General features: G+C 42.3%; 1 protein-coding gene across 2 annotated transcripts in view; it reads right to left on the reverse strand.

Moving 5' to 3' along the window:
- Positions 1 to 27,368, reverse strand: part of LOC122152398 (zinc finger protein 638-like) — a 65,044-nt gene that overhangs the window by 23,479 nt on the left and 14,197 nt on the right. For both annotated transcript variants that reach the window (XM_042807736.1, XM_042807735.1), the window contains exons 2-17: positions 18,617 to 20,237; positions 11,945 to 12,006; positions 11,622 to 11,660; positions 8,652 to 8,959; positions 6,895 to 7,232; positions 5,823 to 5,969; positions 5,304 to 5,435; positions 4,903 to 4,961; positions 4,683 to 4,726; positions 3,461 to 3,532; positions 2,815 to 2,982; positions 2,649 to 2,720; positions 1,588 to 1,640; positions 762 to 893; positions 469 to 597; positions 81 to 122 (exon numbers count right to left, since the gene is read on the reverse strand). In XM_042807736.1, the coding sequence (XP_042663670.1) occupies positions 81 to 122; positions 469 to 597; positions 762 to 893; positions 1,588 to 1,640; positions 2,649 to 2,720; positions 2,815 to 2,982; positions 3,461 to 3,532; positions 4,683 to 4,726; positions 4,903 to 4,961; positions 5,304 to 5,435; positions 5,823 to 5,969; positions 6,895 to 7,232; positions 8,652 to 8,959; positions 11,622 to 11,660; positions 11,945 to 12,006; positions 18,617 to 20,237 (3,418 nt within the window). The remainder of the gene's footprint in view (positions 1 to 80; positions 123 to 468; positions 598 to 761; positions 894 to 1,587; positions 1,641 to 2,648; positions 2,721 to 2,814; positions 2,983 to 3,460; positions 3,533 to 4,682; positions 4,727 to 4,902; positions 4,962 to 5,303; positions 5,436 to 5,822; positions 5,970 to 6,894; positions 7,233 to 8,651; positions 8,960 to 11,621; positions 11,661 to 11,944; positions 12,007 to 18,616; positions 20,238 to 27,368) is intronic.

The raw sequence follows: 27,368 nt of genomic DNA on the forward strand, positions 1-27,368 counted from the left end.
GTGTGAAGGATACTAATTCCAAGCTAAAGTAAGATATTTTGATAGCATGTAGAGGAAAAGTTAGATTGCTAGCAACTTACCTTAGGGTCAGAATCTTTAATTATAGCAGTAAATATTGCTTCCTTTAGGGAGGAAAAAAAAAAAAAAAAAAAAAAAGACATTGTAAGATTTGAACTGTAAAATATAATTTCACTAGCAGCAGCTAACTGGCAGTCACTGACTCCCAACAACTTCTTAGTTTCTGCTTTATTAATAAAATGAGCAGCATCAGCACTTCTGACAGCTGCATTATTCTCGTATCAGAAGTCCAGGAACCAAAAAGACATTTAACAGAATCAGTCTGCAATAGGACACACCATCGGAATGTACAGAACAGGCAGTGTATAAAAACCAGCTCAAATACCCAATCCTGTTCTGTAATGAAATATTAGCATATATCCAAGAATTTCAATATATTTTATTACTTACTTCATCTTTTATAGACTTATACTGAGGCACCATGCTGATGCTGAGCTGATTTCCATCCAGTGACATTGGAAAGCAGGTGTAAAATTTAACCATGGAATCTGCGGATTTTCTATTTATTTCAAGATATGCCTTTTAAAATAAAGAATGCAAAAAAAAAATTTTTTTTCAAATTTTAATTCATCAAAAGCAACTCACATCAATGCTTTCCACACTACATTATCACATTTGCATTTGTTGAAAACACATTTGCTGCTTCTCTAGGTAGAAACACTAATAAATACCCATCAGAATACCTTTTTATGAGATGATAAAATTAGCACATCCCTCAGTCCTCCAAATGGCTTTGCTAGGTTGGAAACCTCCTCGACAGAATATCCTTTCTCAGGCAAGTTGGAAATAAGAACCACACATATATCATCAGGTTCCTGTAATCAAACGGAAGTAAACATTACTGATACTCCTTGAACTCTAAATCAAAACTGCTATATTACTGAAGGGAGCGTTTATTTTTACTATGTGAACCCACCATTAAACTGAATGAAGCGCTTGCTTAAAAGCATGTTATAATACCTGCAATTAACCCACAACCAAAGATCATTCAAACCATCTTAGGATCTGGTAGAAAAGCATATTAAACATTTTTTTACCCCCTTTCTCTAATGACGTCATGAAATCACCTTAGCCACTTCTTAACTGCGGATGCATCCGTATCGAAGCTAATCCTGCACAAACCTTAGGTTGTCTCACGCGAACTCAAAAATTCAAACCAAACCAGAACTCCCCATAATTATGCCACTACTTGCTATCCGTGACGTGCCCACACGTCAAATACTGCAGGACTGTATGTGCAAATACTGCACCTAAAGGGAAGAAACCCACAGCAGGGCAATACAGATGATCAGCGCGTAAAGGAGCTTTGGTGTAACTAACAAACTCCCAGGAAAAAATAAAAAGTCAGAGAGTGAAATGGTGGATGTGCATCAAATCACAAGCAGCAAGGATAAAATAAACCATTCACTGTTTCTCACAAGAAATTAACAGAGGTTTTCAGACAGCACACCACCATAGCACCAAGTCCGTGCTTCCAAGTTCCACCGATTCAATCACCACTAGACTGACCTTGCTAGCTGGTTCTGTTGATTCTTCGCTCTTTGTAGTTGTTATCGTAGCTTCTAAAAAAAAAAAAAGGGGCAGGGGATTAGTTTAGGCAGTGGTTCAGCAGATTTTTGAAGAGCTCTAAGAGCTTCCTGCATTACATTTTAGCACCACTGCCACTGTGAAAAATGAAATATTCTTTCATTTAACTTACAACAACAGATGACACTGGTGAGACACGGTGTTACGTAAATGTTTCCAGAAAGAAGAGTTTTAAGCAGGGGTAAAAAAAATAATTTAAATCCTTTGATCAGCACACACACGTTTTGCTGACATTGAGACCTTATCAGCTGAATAATCACAACCAGGAGACTTTCTTGTGGGCACACAGGGACTATGCAGGTGCCCAGAATGTGCCCACACAATCTTTTTCCTTTTTTTTCCTGGAACAAGTCCACAGTAGTATGGTGAGAGGCTCCAAAAAATACAGACAGCAGGACACAGGAAACCACCAATCATACAGGAGAGGCAAGCACAGGTAAAGGAGAATCACTTCTACTGCAAAAATATTTGTATCCAATTCTAACACGTTCAGCAACTACGACCTTGCCCTATCTCCACTGTCACGTGCAGAGCAACTGAAAATTCATAGACACGTAGGCTACGTTTAAAACAAAGTCTGTTATTAATCAGTTATAAGATGAGAGAAAATAGCAGCTATTGAAGCAGCTCTGGCAGGCAATGAGATTAAAAGAATTAGTGGTGGAGCTGTAAACAGAACATACAGAAAGCCTGAACTCCTTGCTCTAATAAGCTGTAAATAAAAGTTCCCCGTGTCACACTGAAAAGGTCTAGGGAAAAATATTATGCCCATTGAAAGATGTAAATCTTAGAGGTTTTTGGCCACTTCAGTCATCAGAGTAAATTTGTTTTACGTTTCAGTCAGTGAATCTATTCTAATAGATTTTCTTTTCTCATTTCCTGTGTCATCTTAATTTCCTGGCCTCAAAGGCATTCTTATTTAGTTCACAATAACAAAGAGGTTTAGAACAGAAATGAGAAAACCCCATCAGTTTGCAATTTACCTTGATCAGCTGGAGCTTCATTAACCTTATCCAAGTCCAACGCCGCCACCTGAGGCATCTGCGCGAGTTTCTCTAAACAAATTCAAGAAGACATCACAATGTTAAACTTCACGTAACTTACAACTAGCAAAGTAACTCAAAAATTGCATTATTGTATCCAAATTACCTAGTCCAGGTGCGGGATTAGTCACCCCTTTGGCCTGAGTCTCTGCTGTCTTCACAGGCTCTGGAACACTGCCCTCTTCCGTGATGTTCTTTGGGTCTGACAGCTTGGTTTCCCCAACTTCCATTTCAGCTTCTGCTGAGAGCTGAAGGTCTTCATCTGTAGATTTTGCTGGTAGGCAACAGCAGAAAAAAGCATTCCTCGTCTCAATATATTAAACTTATTGATTTGCAAAAGAAGAATGAACTGCACTATACATTTTTGGTCAGATATTCAGAAGCCTCCCATCGCAGAAATTCCTGCTCCTCGTTACAAATGGGCAGAAAACGTACACAGAGGAAAAGCTCTGCGAAGCAAGTGCACGCCTGACGTTACGTGAAAGGGTCTGCTTCCCCAAACTCACCTCCTCTCCCCGGTCCTTTGCTATTCTAGATCTACAACCAGCGCTAATCACCACCGCCTTAGCCAGGCCACAAGGCGCAGGAAGGGCGCTTGCCTATCCAACCATCTACAGCATTGGCAAGGCCAGTAACAGGTGTGAAAAGCTTGGACTGATCGCCTTAAATACCTGGTCTGGAAAGGGGGGAAGCCAGGGGGATGGAAAATCACTGCCTGTGTTTTCTAAGTAAAAAGTTCTCCTTTGTCTTACCCGCAGTTTTTGAAGTTTTCTTGATTTTACTATCTCCTGTCATTGTCGATTTCTTAGTCCTTTCTTTTTTACCTACGTAAAATATCCAAAACCAAGTCAGTCAGTAGAAATGCTTATTTCTTAACTGTTACATTTGTGAAGTAAGAGAATAAAAATACATACGAAAATAGTTTAAGCTGCAGCAATTCAACTGATAGGACAAAAAAAAAACACCAAAAAACTAAAACTCGAGTTAATTCCAACAAACTCCTGAATGAAAGGTATGAAGTAGAGTATCTTTCATTTAGGATTCTGGTGAATCCTTGCTCCTGTAAAAAGGTTCGTGTTCTCTTTCTCTTAACTGACAGAAAACAATTCACGGTTCCCACCTGTGAGACAGCTCTGAGCCACACTGCTACAGGAATCGTAATTCCATTCTGGAAGCTGGATTCAGAAGTGACCACGCTGACGAATGAATCAAGACTAATACATCTTTAAAAAGCACAATTTCCCATCTAAATAATGTCGGGTTCCTTACTTTGCTCAGAAAAATTGCTCGTGAAAGCCAATAAAAACAAGCAACAAAAAATGGTTGTTATTACAAAAATTTGGTATTGTTAAGACACTGGAAAAGTTTCACTGGCTTTTGATGTATTTACTGCAGCTTGTCTTGTTTTCACTGAAGCACTAAAAAAAGAAAAAAGGTCTTCTCTAAGAGCATGACATGTAAGATTTTCTGCCAGATCAATTAATAATAATAACCGAAATCATTTCTGTCAGGATCAGTAGAAGACCAGGGCAGAAATTTAAAAGCATTTGGAACGTACACAAACAAAAGACACTGGGAAGCACTGGCACTAACTGCGAAAGAGAATGTTAACTAAGTTATATGTCAGGCTTAAAGTCAACTTGAAGAATTCCACTTATTTTACGGAGCCCAAAGTGCCACACTTCCCTTCAACAGTCGGGGTAAACGTTTAAAATTACAGAGCAGAAGCACAGGTCAAGGCCGGGGTTTTTTATTGCTACTTGAGGGTTGGGGTTTGTGGGGTTTTTTAAAGAAAGATAGGGGCACATGAAAAGGAAGACATCTGAAAGTATAAACCAGGCGCTTTCTTGCAGCTCTCTGAACTTGCCTTCAGTCGCTATTAAGAAAAGCGCTCACGTAAAAACAAAGAAATGGGAACAAAGAGGAAAGGCAGTAACAGAGGTATCATCAGATAAAAGGTAAGCGAAACTTTACCTGTAATGGATTTAGTTCTCTTAGTGGTGGTGTTCTGATCTTTTCTATTATGAGCAGGTAGGGAAAAAAAAAATAAAGAAAAATCAGGTTTCAGAGACAACTGATGAATATCAAAACAGCTAAAAAAGCTCAAAACCAGTAAAATCACAAGAAACCAAACAGGTATGAACCCATTTGGCTTGCCTCGGTTATCACTGACATATGTGATGGCAACACTTACTTCGTACTTGGTGCGACTTTTTTAATATTCTGAGCTCGTTTTCTGATAGTCATTTTGGCCTGAAATGGACAGAAAGAAGAATTTTCACTGCATAATTTACACTTTATGTACCAATGTGTGTGCGTATAATAGTGTTAATTACGTAGATGTAGTAATATAGGGGCTATCTTTCACTGTTTGTTAAACTGATCCTATTCACAAATATCAAACTCAACCCAGAAAAATGGAAAACTGGAATTAGGAAGTGTGTTTTCGTATTTATTTCAGACTGCCGTTTATGAAAAGGAAATTTATAAAGGTATTAAAACTACTAAATCTATTTTCCCGGAGCACATCAGCTTTTAGAGCAAAACACCACGCTACCCACGAAGCATCCTGCTGTTCAGCGCCAGGCCGCTTACCTGACCAGGAGATGATTTTGGCTTCTCTGCTACACTTATTTTCACCCGTTTTCCATTTACCAGCACTGGCACAGTTTCACCATATTTCACAGCTGCTATCACTGCTTCTTTGTAGTTCATTTCCAAGAAAGCCTAAAATATAAATGGCACTTTCAGTCTTTACTTGTATTATTTGTATTACAGACACAAGATACAATTCACTGCAATTTTTCCTTAGAAAAATCTGCTCGCGACAGAACTGCGTAAGTTCACGTGGAGCTTGATGAAAAAGTCTGGATTTCAATAGTCTACAAAAGACACGCTACTTGCTCTAACAGTTACAACTTAGGTAGCAAGCAAGGCTGAATTTACCAAGCTAACACTTCCACCTATTCCAAGATTTTGTATGTCATCTTTAGTGACAAAGCGTCCACGAGGCCTTATCCTATGTTCAGCTGACGATCCAAATACTACACTTCCTTATTGCCTGACAATCTTTTTTTGCATTCTGACACAAAAACATTCCATAGGAAAACTTACCTCATTTCTAGAGCGAAGTACAATGAGATCACTAACTTTGCCAAACGGCTGAACAATTTTTTTAATATCTTGATCTGAAAAGCCATCATCCGGTAAATCAGATATTTGAAGGACTGTCCCACAACTCAGCAACTCCTCTCTCAACAGCTACAAATTGAAAACAGAACAAAAACAAACACTTTGCAAGTACAAGTAAAAGGAAGAAAAAGGGATCTGCGATCAAAATTACTCCAACGTAAACAGACTGCTCAGTTCACTGTGACATTTTGAGTTTTTTGCCTTTTAACACAAGGACAGAGCCACAACCTTGTTGTTCTGCTACTCTGTCTCAATCTACAGTTATGAGAAGACATAGCACAGGATTACAAAGTAACACAACACAACCTCTTTGTTTTTATCAAGTACTATAGTTCTACATAATTCCAACTGTCTGGGCTGTTTGGGGAAGCAGCTGCACAATTCCACTACTTTCCTCTCCATGATATTACTGTTAGCTTTCAGCAGCACCAGGCAATGTTCTCTTTGTTTATCACTTAGAGGCTGGAAAACCACCAAGGATGACTGCATCTACCATAACTAAAATACAATCTGCTTTATAGGTGGTGTTTCTAAGAGATCCAAATGGTTGGTATGACGGACTGCGACAACACCGGCTTAAGTTCCTCCCCACAACAGTAGCAAAATTCTCTGCCTCATCTTTTTTGCTTCACAGGGCAAAATGAGCACCTTCCACCTCCAGTCCTTTACTTTTCTTTATACAAGAAGCTCCTCCAAACAGTGCTCATCCCTCACGCTTCATCCCAACAAGTGCCCAGTAGAACAAGGACCCAAATTTATTGGACATTTCTTTCTGCTGTTGGAAAGCACGAGAGAGGCTTTGCTTCACACATTGAAAACCCCTTGCTGTGTGAATTACCACACTTACCTGCAGCCAACAAATCTTTGCATTAAGACGGCCAGATCTATCGCATAGAATCAGCAGAATGGTTCATCTTCCCACAAGGGATCCCCCCCTGAAATAAGACACTAACCACATTCTTAAGATCACAGAGAAGAATGTTCAGAAACTCACCCTATTATAAGAAGTAGGACGAGGTCCACTGGTTCCTGTGGGTAAGTCTTCCTCATCCTCTTCCATTTCTTTGCTTTGGGGTAAATCATCAGCTTCAGGAGATGACGAGCTTGATCCAGGCAAAGACGGCACGTCCTTCTTTGAAGACTTTGGAGAAACACTTGTTTTCAGCGGCTTCTTCGCATTGCCAGGCATCTTCCTTAAGAGCCCATGAGAGGGTGACTTTCCCGATCCCGAAGATCCTTGCCCAGCTGCTTGAAGGGACTTATGTTTATTGAACTCTGCTACAAAGCCAGGTCCCAAACTTTTCACTACCGCCTCCAGAGCTGCCTTTCTGTCTGTGAGCGGCAGGGAAAACAAACCAGGGTTCGTTTGTTTGTTTTTACAAGAAAACTTACATACATGGCTGTGTGGTTTGCTACAGTTTCACCTCCCACTCCTGATTCAATCTGGAGACTCAATGAAGTTAGAGAACCTCACTCAGACTTCAGCAGAAAGGGCCAATAAATAATAATAAACCTCTGGACTACTTTCACTGTGCTGTTTTAAACTGACAGTGTGACATCAGCACTGATATCTACAGAAATCCTAATGGCTGGAGCAAAAGAACGATTGCTTAACTGGATATGTCAGGGAACCTAAGAAAAGAAAAGATGTTTTCAAGACTTTGATCTTCCTCTCACACACAGATGCCCAGCAGTACTTACTATCTGGGTGCCTTCTGCTAAACTCTGTATCCTTCTTTGTCTTGTTCTTAGTCCTACAGCCTGTTGGTTTAAATTATTCTTTAACAATGTGATACAACATTAATTTCCTATATGCTTTCTTTCTGTGGAAAATTTGTATTTTGGTTATTGACTGCTTCTTCCACTCATTCTTCTCCCTTACTTGCATTTTACCCTGAGGAAGATCTCGTTGAAACTGCCTGTCCCTGCACAACTTTTCACCTAGACTGCTTTCCCACGAGTGCTCAGTACATCTTCATTTTCTGAAGGCATCCAAACCACATAGCCACAGTATATAGATGGAAAAAAAAATAATAAATAAATAAATCCACCTGCTAAAATTCCTCTATTTTTTTCTCTTCAGAATTTAAAAAGAAACAAAAACTCCAAACAATCTGGTATTTCAGCCAGAGACTGAGCTCAAAATGAACGACACCCAGCTGACTGAGTTTGCATAAAACTTCCTAGAACTGCAAACCAGAGGAAGTAAGCTGAACGGCGAGTCACAAAATGGTGCGATGAACTTAACTGTTAAAAGGATGTTTCACTGAAAGTCCTTCATGTACCACACTTTCCTCTCAACAAAACTAGTTCAGAACACCGTGCTTTCCTTGTAAGTCACACCTCCATTCAATCCCATCTCCGAGCATCACATTTTCTTTCTCCTCCTCTATACCGCCTTCGCAGAACTACTTTTTTTAATGCAGAAGGAAGAACCACCTTCGGCTGTTTTCAATTCTTGACTATCCTTACTCGCTTAAAAACTGAGCACACTTGGAGCAGACACTTGTGCAGCATTTATTTCGCATGATTAACCAATCCCCAACACTAGGTAGGAAGCCTTCAGACCTTCGAGAATGCCCATTTTCTTCTAAGCATACTTCACACAGAGCAACAGCACAAGGAAAAGTTGTTTCTCAAACCAGACTTTTGCTACGAAAAATGCCTAGGGGACTCCTGGAGGGATAAATGAAGACAGTGCTCCTGACATCAAAGGAAGTTTCAACCCGGCAGCACGTATCCACCCTTTACCTTGAGATCGGGTTGACCTCCTTGACGACCAATCATTACTGGACGATCTCGGAGGTCGTGGACTCGTTCTCAGGGGATTCCTCGACCGCTGCGGTGACCTTGACCTGTGCCTGGGGCTGAGCCGTCGCATCTGCCGCGGGCTTCGACTTCTCGGCCTCGTTGGCCTGAAGCGGCCAGGGCTCCTGGACCGCGACCGCGACCGGCGCAGAACGTAGCTGGAGCCCGTGACCCTCGAACGTCTCGGACTGGGACTGGCAGAGTTGGAACGGCGCTTTGGGGTCTGGTTTTCTTTCCTGTCGCCGGCATTTCTAGCAGAGTAACAGCACACAGTGAGCTTTGGCAAGGCAGAAAAGAACGACCAAGCCCAGTCTGGTTTTCTGCAGAGAACCACCAAAACTGACAGAGTTTAGAGTCTAATTTGTTAACAGACGTACTACACATGCTGGTAACATGTTTGCTATACGGATTTCAGATAGGTAGACAGAACTGAAAAGCAGCAAGTAGGAAAGAACAACCCACATGGAACAAGAGAACGCTGCAAAGACAACTCTGAAGTTACAAGCTGCAGTGCTAGGAAAAAATAACAGAAAGAGGAAAAGGATACAGGGAAGAGCAATGAATTAAAATACATCCCTCGCTTCTTCAGTTTAATTTGGAGGTAAGCAACCTCAAGACACTATGTCTAAAAGACTGACTGAGACTGAAAGAGAGATCTGAGAGGACTACAGAAATATCCATCCACTGCATAGTTATGCTACCTAGGGATGTTAAATTGATGAAGAATATGGCAAAACGTAATGGTGAAGAGATCCATGACAGAAATAGTTCCTCTTAGAGACAGAGAAAGTGGTCAGGCATAGGACAACCCTGACAGGACAGATCGAAGGAGTAAAAGGGAAGACCTGGAAAATGCATAAAGTATATGTTTAAATATCCCAAACATTTTTTACGAGCTTGTCACGTGGCAGGCCAGTATGCTACAGCCAAACACATGTCCAATTTTTTAGCCCACACCAAATTCTTTGATGCCAAAGATACGCTGCACCAGCACTCAAAACCAGGTAGAGCAGACACAGCACCTTTGGGATCTGAAACTGGAAGAAGCCACTGATGCAGCAGGTCCTTCAGCTTACTCACTAGTAATTATAGTGGCAAAACTAACAGAAACACAGGTGAATACCTGAGATGGCACGTATGCCCAGTACGACTAGACTTACTGAGAAGACTGTATGCTGGACAACTAAAATACGCAAGTCTCTCAACGCAACATGGCAGAGAAGTTCACACGTCAACTAAAAAGCATCTAAGTTTGTTAAAAGTAAGCCAGAGCACCAGCACTTAATGAATCCCCACGTCAAGCCCTAATATTACTGTTTAAGACTCCGAATAGCCAAAGTTCCCCTGAGACGAAATAAGTTGAGGAGAGAGGACTGACAGCTGGCAGACAGGAGAGGGGGATGACAAGCAACTGAGGCAGCTGCTGCCCGACCTTTTTGGCCAGCAGCTAGGTGAGGACACAACCCTCAGGTCTCCTAAATGATGCACCAATGTCTCACAGTGTTACTTAATTCGCAAGTTTCAAACATCATTAAAAATCCATGTAAATCCCATTATTCCTGCGCCCAAGGAAAATGCTTGAATATATGAAGAAACCATCGCAATTTCTAAAAAAGCAGAGACAGTGACGTGATTTACCAGGGTGGTAAGAGTACCGAGCAAGCTCATGGACCTGGTCCCAAGACTGCACCCCGAGCTCTGGCCATCTGCGGTCCGCGGGAGCCTACAGCTGTGTTCTAACCCTCCCAGCTGGAGACGTGCTGTCAGCAGGAAGGATTTAAGAAAGCACCACCCTGAAAGACAACTCTTGCCCCACCTGCAAGTACAGAAGATCCCTCGCTCACAAAAAGTGCTATTCAACATTTCCCTGGTTTATTAAGATCCTCCAGCTAAGAGCTGTTTTCTTTACCTGGGTTGTATACAGCATCCACAGCACTCAACAGCAATTTCAGTTTGAGGTTTTAAAATACAATTATTCTCCTCATGAAACTTTCATGAAAGCTTATTTGCTTTATTTCTCTCTTTAAAGTTTTATTTCTCCTTGTTCATAACATGGAGAGACCTCAGATGCACTTTGCAAATTAACCTGACCTACATATTCAGCTCTGTAACTCTTTTTTTTTTTAAAAAAAAAAAAAAAAAAACCTGAATAGTTAGCTTCCCAGGAGGAATGTCAAACTAATTAATGCAGAGTCACAGGAAAACCCAGTACAAATTAAAGTCCTACCATTCCAATTTGTATGCAAGTTGAAATACATACAAATACGGAACCAGTAAAGTAATTCAATCTTGCTGAGATCCAAGTACAAACGGTCCACAGGGTGCATTTTTAAAAAAACTAATAGTAAACAACATCATTTTAAAGGACAGAAGAGACATGAGTTCATGAATTCCAGGGTTTTCTCAACTTGTGATCACGTAACTCCTCAAGGGATCTATGGACTGAAGAATCTGTGAAATACGAGCTAACACTAGCACGCCTACTGACAAATGGGCTTCAAGCTGCAAACACGAGTGGCTTAACTGGAAAAAAGATTAAGTCCAAAAGTCAGAGATCACTCACACAGTTTCATCAGTGATCCAACACTGGTCAGTCTCGCTCGGTTACTATTCTATCACATCCAACAATCTACGAGTAACTGAAGCACAGTTAGAAGAAAGGTTCAAGATGAGGCTGCTAACAATATCAGTCTTCAGTCATTTCTACAGTTTACTCTCATCCTTGTGAAAGAATTATAGATATTACGCCACTTATTAAACGAGCTTAGGACAAAACCCACAAAAGCAACCCACACGATTTTGTAACGAAAATGTGACACCACTAATAGAGCTTGCCAGTGAGCAAAACAGCAAAATTAACTGCATTTATAATAGCAACAAATTAAAAACAACCTGTAATCAAAAAGCAGTTACCTCTTTGAGGAATGAGCCTCAGGGTTCCAGTCGGGGTATCTGTTAAATGTTAAAAATACAACCATTGGTGAAGAAGCCAAATTTGCCATCTGACCACAATTCCTGCTTACATGCAGTAGCTTTTACAGACAAACGTTCCTGTTCAGGACTCCAGAAGCACCAAGTGCCAGTCCATCTTTCACCCTAACAGTCCAAAGCCAGTTTGAAATAGCTGGCAGATACCGACACTCCTCACGAAGGAAACGTGACACACTTTCACAGACTACGTGCATGCACAGCAAACACTTTTGACACTAAGTGAACTTTGTAAACAAATTTCTTACTGTTGACGTAACTGGCGGCAGCTTTCGATGTGAGAAGGCGTGTTCTGGTGCAGAATCCAGTCCTATTGGGAGAAAAGACATCCAGAGAAGTTTGATTAGCATGTAAACCGTTAGCCTTTGACTGCAATTTCTAGTTATGTGTTCTCATATTTTACCTTCCATAAAATTTTACCTAACAAACCATCTTATGTCAAGGTCAAATTTCTCACTTAAAATTATTACCCTTTATACGAAAGACTAAATTACTCATTGATTATCAAAAGCTATTAAAGAACACAAAGGAATCTAAGTGGAAGTTGAACAAAACGTGTCAAATTAAATGAATCTGTTCCTTCCAGCACCACGCTGGGCTGCTGTCACCGCACTTCCACCCCAAAAGGTTGACCCAACAGCTGGCTATATTAAAAGAAAGAAAACTATCAGCAGTCTTCACAGACTGCCAGACTGATAAACACACACAGAGCAAATTACTCTGAATCAGAGAACCTGACACAACATGGTATCTGTAAGTCAAAACAATTTCTACAGAGGCATGACTCTTCATGCCTTAAATTCAAGAACATTCGCTCCTAATAACGTTACAGCTAAAGGTCAGTCAAAAGGTCTGATGGAATTTTTCACACATGCACTTTAACAGAAGTTTTACTTGGGAGTAACTGATGGGTTAAAGGTGAGACAAATCCAGAAGTACAATGCAAGCCCTTAACCTTGAGAAACAATTAAGCACAGGTTTAACTGTAAACACAGAATCAGTCCCCAGCACAGGAAATGATGCCTGAAGACTTTATTCTATTATTATTGTTGTTGTTATTATTATGAAAGTAAGCTGACCTGCTAGTGAAAGCAACTGCTGTAGTCAGTTTGCTATTGGGAAGAGATATTGCATGCTCTGAGGCTATAAGGTATCATGTCATCAGCGACAATTATTAATCATCCTTAACAAAACAACTTCTAGCTGCATTAGTATCTTAGAGTAGATAAAGACAGCTGAATAATGCAACTGACAGGCAAGGCTTCATAAAATAATTTGCAGTTGTGAAATTACGTATCACATTTTCTAAGCACATGCTGGGTTGTAACACAAAAGATTATAGAATGTGTAGCTGGCAGTTTCAGACCCTCTTGTTTATTGACAAAAGCGCTGAACACACTGGTTAAAAGAAAAGCTCGTGATGGTTTACTCAAAGCCTATGAGGTGGAAGAATTAACGCGACCAGAGCACAGTTAGCTTTGTGCATTTTGGCAGCACAGAGAACGTGCTGAAAACAGCTGCTCCTTGCACTTAAACTATCAGCCTATCAACACTGAAGTGGGCTACAAAGACAGCTACCCAAACTACTTATACTCCACATACAAAAACCACGTGTTTTAAAGAAATTAAAATACATTTTAAACATAACACTTCTTATCATTTCCTGAAGAAACAGACAGATTGGTTAACCAATCTCAGAAAGGCATGGAAACATTTTGCTAGCTGCGTTAATAAAAACATCCTAGCTGTTCAAATGAAGTCAGAAAAATATTACTCCGAAGATCCTTTGCATTAGTCCCACTCGCTGAACCAAAGCATATTAAGAGTTGAAAAGCAGACTGATAAAACAACTGGCAGCTGTAGAACTCCATGAACTGTGAATACACAGAACGCACACACGTAAAGATCAAGCAATTCACTGTTACACACCCTTTTTCCTAATAACATACCATTACTAAGCAATCCCATTCTTAAGAATGCTATTTTTCTGTTTTCTGGAGTCTTCAAGTTAAGACAAGAAAAAGAAAAATTATTACTCCAGGGCTAAAGCAAATTAGCTTGTGGAAAGGAAAGGAAATCGGGCTTCAAGTATCCCACTTCCACAGTCCCCAGCGAAGAAAGCGCGCGCAGTGCCTGCGAGGGCCGAGGCCATTTTGCTTCCACGTGTCTTTAGCTCCCAGTCCAACAAGCACTAGCGAGACTGACAGGCCTAGAAAGAGATATTCTCCTCCCTAACAAACACAACATTCTTCTCTTCTTCAAGTCTTCATTATGCCAATGCCCTCTTGCGTTGCATAGAATTACAGGAGTCTCGATTTAAGCACAGTCCTCCTCCGATTAATTTCTTGCCCTTCTCGGTCTTCAGAAATATTCCACTCCCTTGGCAAGTCTGTCCCCAAAGACGGCTCCTTCCCCCCCAGAGCCAGGATCCCTTCCCAGCACGAGCACTCCACCACGCCCCAGGAAGAACAACAACTTGCAGCCAGTCTCTTCCAGCAGCAGCTGCTCCGCAGCCGACACCCCGCGGGGACGAGCATCTTCACCGCTGTGTTATCCCGTCCCGTGCCACTGGAAAAACCTCCTGTGACTTGTGGATCACCACCAAAAAGGTCCCGAAGCAGAAGCTCCCAGAGCGTAATGCCTCCAGCCTCCAAATTTGCCTCTTCTGCCAATAGTAAGATAACAATAAAACACCGGGATAGGACGTGCACTTGTTTGTGCTGGTTTCACACCAAGATGTTGTGCAGAAGAACCCAGGAGTAAAAGGGAGTGGAGCCCATTGTGTCCCCTTCCTTCAGCAAAGGAATCATAAGTGTCATTCTCTGTGGAAAACAACGAGTCCCCATGACTTCACACAATTTAAAGCCCAAGAAGACATCATCCTCACTTTGAATCTGTTTAAGCTAGAAAACAAAAATTGTAATACACGGTAAATATGATCTCTCATGCTGGCACTATTACAGATCTGCTTTGTTCCAAAAGCGACATGTGTTTGCAGACAGAGAAAACAGACTTTATTATTCCAGTACATCCATCATTTCAAGTTGAAAATTAAGCTGCTCTGTAAAATATTCATGAAATGTTTCAATATGTTGGGAGCTTTGTAAATACATTTGAAAGACGACAACACTGAGGGGAGATTCCATCTAACCATGGGCAAAATTGGCACTTTTCTGTGAAAAAAATGTTGCAGGACACAAATGCACACATTTTTGAGAATACCTTCTAGATTAAGTCACCGTAGGTCAACTAATTTTCCAAATTAATTTTTTAGAGCTTAAAAAGCCCATCTTTCTCAAGTGTACCTTTTCTTATAACACAGTATGGTGTACAGCCATCCCTGACAATGCCACAAAAACCTTCCTAACACGAGAGAAAACTAAGGACAAATCTTGCACATTTCTGATGCTGCTCCAGTAACAGCGAGCTTTCAAGACCACGGTAATCACCACTTAGCACAAACACACAATATTTTAGAAAGCTAAATCATCTGTTTGAGTCGATACCTGACTGAAGGACCACAGCCAGCCACGTGTGAAGTTGCACAATTGGTTCGAGGCAGGATTCCCCCAGTTCACCTCCGAACAAATACCCAAGCAAGACCCAAGCAAGGCATCATCAAATAATCGAGGCTCTCACCACCTATTGCTAGAGATCCACTGAACGGCTTTTGAGAGGAAAAGAAATGCTGAAAAGAGTCTTTCCAAAGTTTATTGCATGAAACAGCTGAAGTATTCTTCACGTTCAGCCCCGGACTGTAGGCAGCTTACCCTGCAGCTGCTGACCTGACACGTATCACTGCACGAGGGTTTTCCACCTGCCTTACAAATAAGTTTCAAAGCTTAAAAAAATATATTTTTTTCATGGGCAGATCTGCAAGAGCTATGCCCTGCAAGTGGAAGGTATTTTTATTTTTGATTTCTGAACCGTGCATGTGCAAAAAAACCCACCTTCAAATACATATAAGTAGTTCTGTAGAAGAGGTGTTCAGGAATCTTTTCAGATTATAGAAGAACTAGAAAATACATTTACTTGCTCAGCTGTGTGACACTCAGAACTCTGTGTTTTGGTATACTGCAGACATCTCAAGGCCATCTTCAGCTTTGACTTCACCAGACCTCATTAATTAAGCAACTTGGATACTTAAGAAGAAAGACCTACAGGGAGAGCTGATTAGACGCTTAGGAGAACGACAGAAGCATTTTTCACTCCAACCAAACCTCTGCCAATGTTCCACTGCGTCCATGGGAGAGCCAAGTTGAAAGAACAAGGGAGGTAGGGTTCAGATGATGCAAATAGGAAGTTCTGGCCACTAACAGTCACTGCAGCTTCAGAGAGAGACTGGCTCTCCAGGAGCAGGAGCTGGGTCTCACATCCAGCCATAATTCCGTCATTTTAATAAAAGAATGACAGGTAACACACTTCAACTCTCTTACGATAGGCAATGCAGCTTCTGCTGCAACCCTGGCAAAGAAATGAATGCTAGATGAGTCTGGACTTCAGTACAACGCTGAGTAAAAGAATCTACAAAAAAAAGACAGCTCATCGCCATGAATAATCTGAACGTGAAATCCGTCATTTTAACCTCACCGCAACTTTGTTTTTCAGATATCCAGTATCTTCAAGCGTCAGATGAAGAGGTTTTCTCCACTCAGTACCTTTCCCCATCTTCATCCATTCCTGTTTCGCGCCGTCCGCTTTGCTCACCTACTTTCTCTCGGATTTGCCACCTTACAAAGACATCTGCTCACAACACAGCGTTCTCAAACTGCCGGTTACAACTCGGCACCACACGCACCAGAAGTCACCGCGTGCCACCAATCGCTTTGACCTAAAACCACCTCTGAAGATCCAGTTCCCCCCCAGGGCTGCTGGGGAGCCCAGAGGTGCATCCAGCTCACCGAGCACCCTCTCCTCCCGCGGCACGCAGCAGCAGACGGCCAAGGAGGCGCGTAACAAAGCTCAGAGCTCCAGCCCCCGGCTCCCCAAGGACTCCCTGAGCCATCAGAGGGTCTCTGCACGGCCTCCGAAGGATTTTCTTCTCGGAACTTGTTATTTTTTTAACTAAGATTTCACAACATCGTGGCAAACGGTATCTACGCCCTGTGTGAAACAGCCATTTCCTAGCGCAAGTCACACCACACAGGACTACCAATTCCTGCCACACCATTTCCCCACCACTTCCCCTTCAGTCTGAAGGTGCTGTTACACAGGCTTCCTCTAGAACAACGAGCACAACTTTAAAGACAAAAAAACTGAAGGTCTAGGACATCTTTCGCCACACAACTGAGACAAAGACGACAACTTTATTTGTAAAACCAAACTGTAAAAAAAACTGAAAGTAAGAGGAATTCTTCACTCTTTAGAATTCACAAATACACAAGACTAACATTTCTTGAACAAACTTTTATTTTTTTGCAGCGAGAAAAAAAAACCCTAACTCTTCTGGTTATTTTGCAACACTTGTCAAAACATGGCTTGCCCAATGAGGCCTCAAAACAGGCTGAGCTGCAACTGCAGGTGCACATAAAGGAAAAAATACTATACAGAATAAAGGTAATATATGCTAGAGCTAGAGACAGCCATGGCAGGGAGGAAAGGTTGTGTAGCTGCAGCCAGATCGGGACGTCTGGAGAACACATCCTAAGTGGTAGTGCCATTGGGACAGTAAGTTATAACCCTTAATCTCCCCAGAAAACTTAACGGCTAATTTGTTAAGAAGTATTTTTAGTAATAACATTTGCTTCATTTCAGAAAGCACCGGTAAGTAAAATACTGAATAATTCACATTTAAGCAGATTACACTTTTCCAAAGCGTAATCCATTTATTAACACCGACCCAAATTTGTCGCCCTGTTCAATTTTACACGGCTTTATTTTAAATCAGACTTCCCTTTAAGTTTTCAAGTCTGCCCAAACAGCTGCACTTCTTCCTGGCCTTCAGTGCTTCCAGTGTAAAAGTACTTGAAAATTTATTTTTCCTCTGAACCCCCTAATGCAGCTGTCACCATCTTAACTATTCAGTCAGCTTTTTTAATACACAACATAAATAGGGCCTAGCATTCTTGCATGGTTTTGCCAAATTGCAAAAAAAAAAGAAAAAAAAAAAAAAAAAAACACACACTCCCCCACAGGCTTTCCACACATTTGTTGAAGACTATTTAAAATTGAAAACACATGAAACTAATAACGCATTATTCAATTTTTTTAAATTACATTCTCCTGTATTTTTGATGTATCGAGCCTAGGTCTTTCAGGAAAAATCCACAGCTTTCAGAACGCTTTTCCCTCTCCCAGTATTCACCAGTTCCTTCCTTTTCTTCCTTCAAGAGCTAAAACTGTTATTTGCTTCATAGCTGAAAGCTCAGTCAGATGAATGAAAGCATTTTGTGTCCCTCAGAGCTAATCTTCAGGCTCTGGAACAGTCAATGTCACCCAGACCACATTTGGAAGATAATTTTTGCAGATAAATAGGATGCTTTGTTTTAATGCAGACTTTGCAGGAGGAGGGCTGAATACATGAACATCTCATCTACCCTACTGAGATTCAGCACACAATTTTTGCACACATTTTAGTCACCCAGATGACGTTAGTATTTTACTCCACTGATAAAAGGGTTTGTTTTGTCATTTCAAACCCACTGCAGAAGACACAAATAATTTTTAATATTAAAAAAAAAAAAATAAAAATCAATGCACATGGCAATTTTGAAATGCAGTTTGGAACAAAACACGCTGTGCAGCAGTTACAACAATTTCCTAGCACCGTTTCTAGCGTTTTGAAATTTGCATGTAAGCACTCAAACTGGCGAACAGCATCACAATTCATTTAATGCACAGTAAAAAATTAGTTCATAAAACAGTGCAGCAGGTAAGATGCCGAGTACAAGTTTAGGCAATAATCTTTGAAAGACACTCACCTTCATATGAGTGCATTCAATGTTACACAGAGAACACATATGTGGAAATATTCTCGGAGATGTAGCATAGTAGTCATTCATCATTGACGGAGTGGGCAATCTTTTTATCTTCTGGGTATCAGACTGTGGAAACACTGGCAGCCACGATGCTTTCACAACACCAAAAGGAGATTTAATTGGCCCCTCAGCCTGAGTCTGGAAGGGCTTCTGTCCTGCTCCTGAGCCGCTCTGGGCATTGGACTGGCTCGTCCCCACCTCACGCTGAGTTCTTTCGTGCCGGCTTATAGCTGCAAGAAGTTCAGCCGAAAAGGGTGGATGGGTCATCGGTGGCATGACGTGCTGGGTCATCGACTGCTGGACGAGAGGCGGCATGACAGGCGGCATCATGGGCAGTGCCAGGGGTGGCATCATCGGTGGCATCATCGGTGGCATGACGGGAGGTATGGCAGGCTGGGATACAGATTTCACCACGGGGAGCCCAGCGGGTGCTGTGCACAATCCAGACACCTTTCCCGAGGAGGTCTCGGCCGGAAAAAACGATCGAGTATTTGAGGAATCATTCTGGAACCCCGACGGTTTTATTAAATCTTCAACGGGAAACACTGGATTACACGCCACGCTAGACGGTGGGACACCCATGGACATGTTCTGCTCCCGCTGGAAGTCTTCCCTGTTCTCGCTGCTCGATGCTTCAGGATTATAGACACGTGCTTCGAGAGGCTCTTCCGTCAGCACGTCAGGATTATAAGCACGCACTTCGAGGGGATCTTCAGTGTAACCGTATTTGCTCGCATGCCCGTAATCAATCACTTTACTCTTGACTGCTGCACCACTCGTACCACCAACCGTTTCTTCTCCTCGGCTCTGGGTATGTAAGCCAGATAAAGAATGACCCATCTTACGAATCCGTATTTCTCTCAAGATCAGCGGCATGTTTTCAGGCGTTAACTGATCATCTGGATAGCGACTGAGTTCCTCCAAATCTTCATTGGACAGCCCAAAACTCGCTAAAATACTGGAAGCGCTTTCTGGTGTGTAGCGGTTCTGGGCATTTGAATTCTGCTCTGAGATGGGGGCCGAGGCAGGTGGCTTTTGCCCAGCTGTCCCAGCTGAGCAGGGGCTGCTATCCCAGTGACTTGTGCGAGGCTCTGCCTTCTGCTCCTGGTGTAGGTTTGTCTTCTCTTTCACCTTCCTTGGATCAGGCCTGTGCAGAGTTACCCGAACGTTTATCCTCTGGGAACCCGTCCACTGAAAAGTTTCCTGTCCCGAAAATCTCTGTGACATCCCTTGGGGCGTTCCAGGTGCAGGCTTTCTCTGCAGACCCGCTGCACCTCCTCCCCTAAAGGATCCTGGAGGTTTGGTGCCAGACGGATTAGGTCCTCTCGGCCTCTGAGGTAAAGTTCCTCTAGGGCTAAACATCGCGCTTTTCAGAACTGCCTGATTGAACCAAGCATTAGGAGGTGCAGAACTGTTGGGAGCAACTGAGGTCAATTGCTGAAGAGCCAACTGTGTCTTAATTTGTGCAAGCTGTAAAGGAGGAGGGCCCAACAGAAGTGGGCTTGCAATGCCAAGGTTCAAGGAATTCACAAGTGGTGCGAAACTTTCCAAGAATAACACAAAGCTGAAAGTTAAAAGACAAGTATTAGATTATTTTATCTTTTCACCTACTTTACGCAGTGGATTCTATAACCAGTGAGCAAAACAACTGAAGTCACAAACAGTATTTTAATGACAGGTTAAATGGTACTTTTGAATTCAAACTTGTGCTGAACAAAACCATTTTCTTTTACTGCATAAAATCTTAATATGTAGTGAAGAGGTAACAGATAGTTAAGTAAATGAGCTCTAATGTCACAGATTACATACCTAGTGATGACACTCTTTCAACAGCATTTTCTAAAACTTGGTATTTCAGTTCTTAATGACAACACAGTTTGGATTTATTTACAATTACAACTATTTTATGAGCAATAAGCCAAAGTATTAAAACCCTCTCCAAATGTTTATGAGGTGTGAATTGTAAGTGAAACCATTATGTAGAGAATGCAAACCAGTTACAACTTGGATGTCAAGTCGCTGTGGAATTGATCTGAAGACAGCGGAACAGTTTTCAGGAGGGACACTCCCACGACCCCTCTCAGGGGTAAACTACTACACCCTGAAAGTATTCAAAGGGTGTGACAACATTTGAATTCTGTGGCTAGAAAATCTCCTGTTCCCAGATGTTTAAGGCAAGATCTTATATCGAAACAGCTTTAAACAGAAAGGTGTAAAATTGTACAGAAACTGAAATCATCTACATACAAGAATAAAAAAGGCACAATGGCAATGGAAACTGCCATCTTTTATTTGAGCTGAAACCACCAAGAACTCAATCCTCTAAGGCAGTAAACGAATGTACAAATACAAGCAGAATAAGACAAAGTGATGCTCACACTAACAAAAAATGAAATACCACCCCGCTCTTGTAGCACACGCAAAGCAAGTGTTGGGCATCTGCCTGCACTCCAAAACTGCAGAGGCAGCGCACTCAGCAGGATCCCAAGGGGTCCTCACTCCACCCCTTGTCAGTTTGCCGTCTCCCAAAACCGGATAGCATGCTGTTTTCATTCTTCTGGCAGCAAATACGTTAGGCTTGAGTAAGTTTTACTAGCAGATTTTCACTAAGCATAGCTGTAACAGGGCTTGCAGACATTCCTAGTTGTTTCTGAACTTGCATGCTGTATTTCTGCAGCGTTGAGGTTCTCATCTCACCAACACTAACCCCATCACAGGTTTTATTTCCAAATTTCATTTAAGCTGACCCCAAACACAAGTTTTTCAAGTAAAAGGAGGTGCCTCTCATGTTTTGAGAACCACGACTCAAAAAATAAAAGTTATATGCCTCTATAGCTTGAGAGGTCAACCATGTACAAACTGCAGGAGACTCAGATTTTACAGCTGAATTTCTGTAACTTGTTACTATCTCTATGTTAAGCATTCCTTTAAAGTTCTATTAGTAATCATTTAATTTTAACTAAGTACAAACTGAAGTCCAGCCAAGTAGAAACAGTAGCTACAGAAACTTTAATTAGATCTCTTCTCCATTACAAAAACATAGGAAGCCATAATAAAGAAAAGATTCCCACCAGACAACAATCCCAGAACTCTGGCCTCTCAACCAGGACTCCTTACCCAATATCCCTCCCTCCCTCAACAAATTTAATCATATTTAAATGGCAACTGCATGTTAGGCCAAGTTTGTTCAAGGCAGTTTCATAACAGACTATGAAGCAAACATCCCCAAAGTAATCTCTTGTCTTTCAGTTTTGCTGTTCTCTGGAACTCTCAGCACTGGAGGGCAAAAAAACCCTCTCAACACGTGAATTTGGAAAGTAGTTGGGAAGAGGACAATATCAAAGCAACCCATAACAAGAGCAAGTATGAATATATGAGTAGAGCACATTTTAAAAATACACATGCTAGTTTGCAAACTGAACCTTAATTCAGTGGGTGAGGAATCTCCCAGGGGATCTGTTCCGGAGTGTCCTGGGTTTGGCTGCGATAGAGTTAATTTTCTTCCTAGTAGCTGGTACAGTGCTGCGTTTGGATTTAAGATGAGAATAATGTTGATAATGCACGGATGTTTTAGTTGGTGCTGAGCAGTGCCTACACAGGGGCAAAGACTTTTCAGCTTCTCATACTGCCCTGCCAGCGAGCGGGCTGGGGGGGCAGAAGGAGCCGGGAGGGGACGGGGCCAGGACAGCCGACCCCAACTGACCCCCGGGACATCCCAGACCATATGGGGTCACGCTCAGCACACGGAGCTGGGGGAAGAAGTTAGGAAAGGGGGGGGCCGTTCGGGTGATGGCGTTTGTCTTCCCAAGTCAGCATCATGCATGATAGGGCCCGGCTGTCCTGGGGATGGCTGAGCACCCACCGGCCCGTGGGAAGGGGGAAAGGAATCCCTTGTTTTGCTTTGCTTGTGCGCGGCTTTTGCTTTCCCTATTAAACTGTCTTTACCTCAACCCACAAGTTTTCTTACTTTTCTGATTCTCTCCCCCATCCCATCAGGGGGGGATTGAGCGAGCGGCTGTGTGGGGCCGAGCTGCCAGCTGGACCTAAACCACGACAATTTTAGCAGCAGTACTCCAAACTGAGGAAAACACACCTTCCATTCTTGATACTAAAACCATAAAAATAGCCTTACTGAAGCAGAACAGAGGTGTCCAATATCCTGTATTCAACAGTAGCCAATACCTGATGCTACAGATCCTGCTGTAAGTTAACATACTTTCTCCTAAGACCTGAAACTTTCTTCAGCTGACAGTCTAAATGTTGCAATATCATTTTACCGGAGTTGTTAATTAAATAAAATAGTCGGAACCTTTTCTCTGAACCAATCCAACAAAATGCTGCAATCTGTTCAGAACATGGTAATATTGGGCCTGCTAACTTACCCTCCAAAAATGTTAAAAATCAAATCGCCTCAAAAGTGGATGCTCCTTAACAAGCAGGACCACGAGAGCCACTTTCTCAGCCACTGTGGTGTTGGCAGACTCACACCAAAGCCAGTCTCTTCAGGTACACAGAAGAGATGTGGCACCAGCATTTGTAACGACTTTCCTGGGGCAGGAAAATAAGAGAACAGATATTAAGAATTTCTCTCTCAAACTAAAACTGCTAGGTTCTCCATCAATATTAATAATTGAAGGAATACCAAAGAGAATTTTGTGATTTCTGTGATCAAAATGCTCGTGCACAAAAGGATTCAAAAGCTAAGGACAAGTAACCTTAAAGCCAAGGTTTAAGACATCCGTATTTGTGCTGTATAGCCCTTAACGACTCTGAAACCTATCTGCAGCCAAACACCGAGGACTTTACTCAGATCCACAATAACGCAAATATATTTGAGCACATCTAAGACACTAGTTTCCCACAGCCCTATCTACATCTGAAGTGGAAGGCAACAGAGGCCAAACGTTTAAACTGCATACTTCCTGGTCGGAGTCGTATGCTCAAATTCTCTTCCGACAGCCAGCGAAGTGGTGAACAGCAGCAAGCCTGCAACGAAGCCTTCAGCAGCACAGTCTCATGACTGACCTTTTCAACAGAAACGCTGGAAACGACAGTTGAAAGATAAAGTGATGCCAAGACTAAGGAAACAAGGGTCTGGACATTTGAGGCTAGATTCTCACCGTCCTCTTCAAAAGCAGCTTTGTTTGGGGTGTGCCTCTGGTCCCCTAGACTGCTTTTTCTGGTGCAGTGACATCCCGACTAATGTTACAGCAGTGACCAAGCACCTTGTTGATGCTTCATCAATGAATGAAAAATAGGTGGAACTCCCCAAAGATCACCGTCCTCTCCTGGCTTCTGGAAAAGGTGGCTCTTGAAACGTAACATTTCAGAGGAGCACAGAAAAAACCAATTATACCCTTTTCTTGCTACACCTTCAACTTCGTCAGTCCATTTTGCAAAGCTTCCCAACACGGACAGAAAAATGAAAAGTTCTGTCTACCTGCTTATGCACTGGAGGGCCTTTAGGACAACGTTTGCCCACGTGGCAAGTACAAGATGATCTTCCACCTTCCCTGGTTTGAGGATACGGGTAGAAGTAAGCTTTTACCCTCTCTCCCGGTAACCTTCCTCCCCCTCCAGAAGTCCAGCTGCCTGTGTTTCAACGACCCAAGGTCCACCTCTGGTGCAGCCCAGATGCATAACCTTGGCCAGGCTGCTGAAAAAACTCCTCCAGCTGTAGGAAAGAGTCCTTGATAAAGTCTGTAGAGAGTTAAAAAAAAAAAAAAAAAAAGGCAGGGGGTGGGGGCAGATTACAGGCAGAGACAAACAAGTGTCATTTGCAGCTCAAGGATTCCATAGGAAAAACACCAACTGAGAATGGTGAAAAAAAAACATTATTAAAAAAAAAAAAAAAAAAAAAAAAAAACAAAAAACACCACACAAAACAGGGAGGCGGTGTTGATAGATGGATGACATCAGTGGATGACAGAAACCTAACAACACTGAGGAGCCATTTCAGGGAGCAGCAAGGCCTTCTCCTCCCAGTGCCCATCTGGTCAGCAAACACCAAACACTGAGAGCAACGAGCATAATGTTTAGACTAGCAGTCTGCTAAATCCTACCAGCCTTAGTTGATGTTTAGCAATAAATAAATGTTTTGCTTTTTTAAACTTTCCTTAGCCTGATTGCAGCGTCTCTTTGTACAAAGCTAAAGCAACCTAACCAAAATGACCTCCCCGAGAGTGTTAACAAAGCTGACAATTCACTAAATCTCCTGAAGGCAAGCTAATAAAACTATGTAGAAAACTCCTTTCAGAGGTACAGAAGGAGTCAAAAGCAGTAGGTACCAGCAGATCCGAAGCAAATATGAGAAGTCCTGCAAGTAGAAAAAGGGAAATGCACCGCCGAGTGCAGCTTAAGGTGAAAAAAAGTGGTACCTTGAAGCCGTATTATTTCAGTGGTCAGCTGTTTATCAACCACAGAATCACCTTTACGTCAGCAGTGCAATACAAAAATCAATCAGATAAAAAAAAAAAAACAAAAAAAAACAAAAAAACAGGGCTTAAGCTACAGGTCTGGCAGTGAAACCTTATAAGAATGTGGAAGCTGCTTTCTCTAGTCACAAGAGGAGGCTTTATGTAAGATAAAGGCTTCCACGGTCATCAAAAGGCTAATTTTCTGCTGATTTGTCTCTATAATGGTATTGAATTTTCTGGCTACGTGCTAATTACAGAACAGTCAAAAATATCATTTCAATACAATGACACTTTGGGAACCTATGCGTACTGCTGAGACCAATAGCAAATATTCACCCCCAACCTTGGGCCACAAAGACAGAGCAACAGCCAACCTAGGAACCCCAGAAGGATCACATCATTTGCAGGGACAGCAAGGTGACTTTAAACGTGCAGAGGGCTGACCCCAGCCAGCAGCCAAGCACCCACCCAACCACTCACTTCTGTCCTGGTGGGACAGGGAGAGGAAAAGTGATGAAGCTCATGGGATGAGATAGAGACAGTATGGAAAATGAAATGGGGGAGCCAAGCAAAGCTTATCACTCACCACCTCCCACAGGCAGAGCAGTGCCCAGCTGGGCTCCAAGCAACCGACACCTTGGAAGCCAAAACCCTCCTTTTTCTTCCTCCACCCCACTTATACCACTGAGCGTGACATTACGTGGCAGGGAACATCCCTTTGGCCAGTTCAGGTCGGTTGTTCCAGCTGTGCCCCTTCCCAGCCTCTGGCCCAGGGCAGGAAGAAGAGAAAGCCTGCAAGCACTGGCCAGCAGCAGCCAAAGCACCTGTGTGTGACCAACACTGGTTTAGCAAGGAGAGTTAACTCCACCCCAGCACAGGTTAGTAACAAGATAGCAACAGAAGGAAAATAAACTAAAGCAAGCCATTACCAAAACACCTTGATCTCCCCCAAAGTCCAGCTCAGTAGGACATTAAGCACTGAACAAACTGCATCTAAACCAGACTCCTCCATCACTGCTGGTCCTACTACAGCAAAAGAAGCAACGTACATTTCAGACACCAAATATGAGAAATTCAAGTTTCATACGAGTCAAACTTCTTTCCTAGAAATACCAAACACGCATTATGACAGCCTTAAAATCAAACCAGATTATTTGTTCATTGCTTTCCTTCAAACCTACAAAAACTTACTCAACAGACCACTCTCACTTGAAACAAATACAGTTTTATTACATGCATCCTACTGCACACCCAATAAGCACACACACCCCCCCAAAGCAAAATCAACTAACAGAACAAATTCACAAACAGGACTGCAGAAATCTGAAGTGCTAACTTGTAATTCACTCCTGCCTCTGTATTTTGCTTTTTGACAATACTGGGGAAAAAAAAGGCCTAGAGCTGGAGCAGATGAGTGTTAAATGGCTGTTAACTAAGATGTTTATCACTGTCTGGCTACAAAAGCAACCACAGAATGCTCACCCTCCTTGCAGTCAGTAATACTTGTTCTTGCTGCTCAGGCTGAATTAATTCAGCGACAGAGAATAACTGCACCATTTCTGACCTTCAAAACTACACAGCCATCACTGGGCAGGTCACTCAGAGCATCCCAATTCAAAGCGACTGCCCCCCCAAGGTACTGCCCACTGCCAACTCTAGTGAAAATCAGAACTGAGCTCTATAGTTGCGCGTATATGAACTGATTACATAAAGCTGATGCACAAAATGAGCAACTGCATGAGCTAAACATAAAATTAGCGTTGTTGGGCATTAGTAAGACACTGACAGAAACCATTACATAGCTATCTCAAATATGAAAGTACCTAGAAAAAATTAACAGAAGCTAAAGTTTCCTAAGTGTAAACAAAATAGGATATATACTTACGTGGTGGGCTGATCTCAGCCAGTGGCTGAGCACTCACACAGCTGCTCACTTGCTCCCCACCACCTCCCCACCCTTGCAGGACAGGGGGAGAATATAAAGAGCAAAAGCAAGAAAACCCATGGCTTAAAATAAAGACAGTCTAGCAGATCTTTAGACCCTGCCCCAGAAGGAGGGAAACAACCAGGAGCAAAGCAAAGGCAATCACTAACCTCCTCCCACAGGCAGGCAGATGCTCAGCCAGGCTCAAAAGACACAACCTTGAAAGCAAAAAAACACCTTTTTCTTCTTCCTCTACTCCAGTTTTTATTGCCAAGCGTGACGCTACGCCGTATGGAACAGCTCTTTGGCTGGTTCGGGTGGCTGTCCCAGCTGTGTCCCCTCCCTGCCTACATGA

This window comes from Tyto alba, unplaced genomic scaffold (genome assembly GCF_018691265.1).
Source record: "Tyto alba isolate M040663 unplaced genomic scaffold, T.alba_DEE_v4.0 Super-Scaffold_6, whole genome shotgun sequence".
NCBI classification, from domain to species: domain Eukaryota; kingdom Metazoa; phylum Chordata; class Aves; order Strigiformes; family Tytonidae; genus Tyto; species Tyto alba.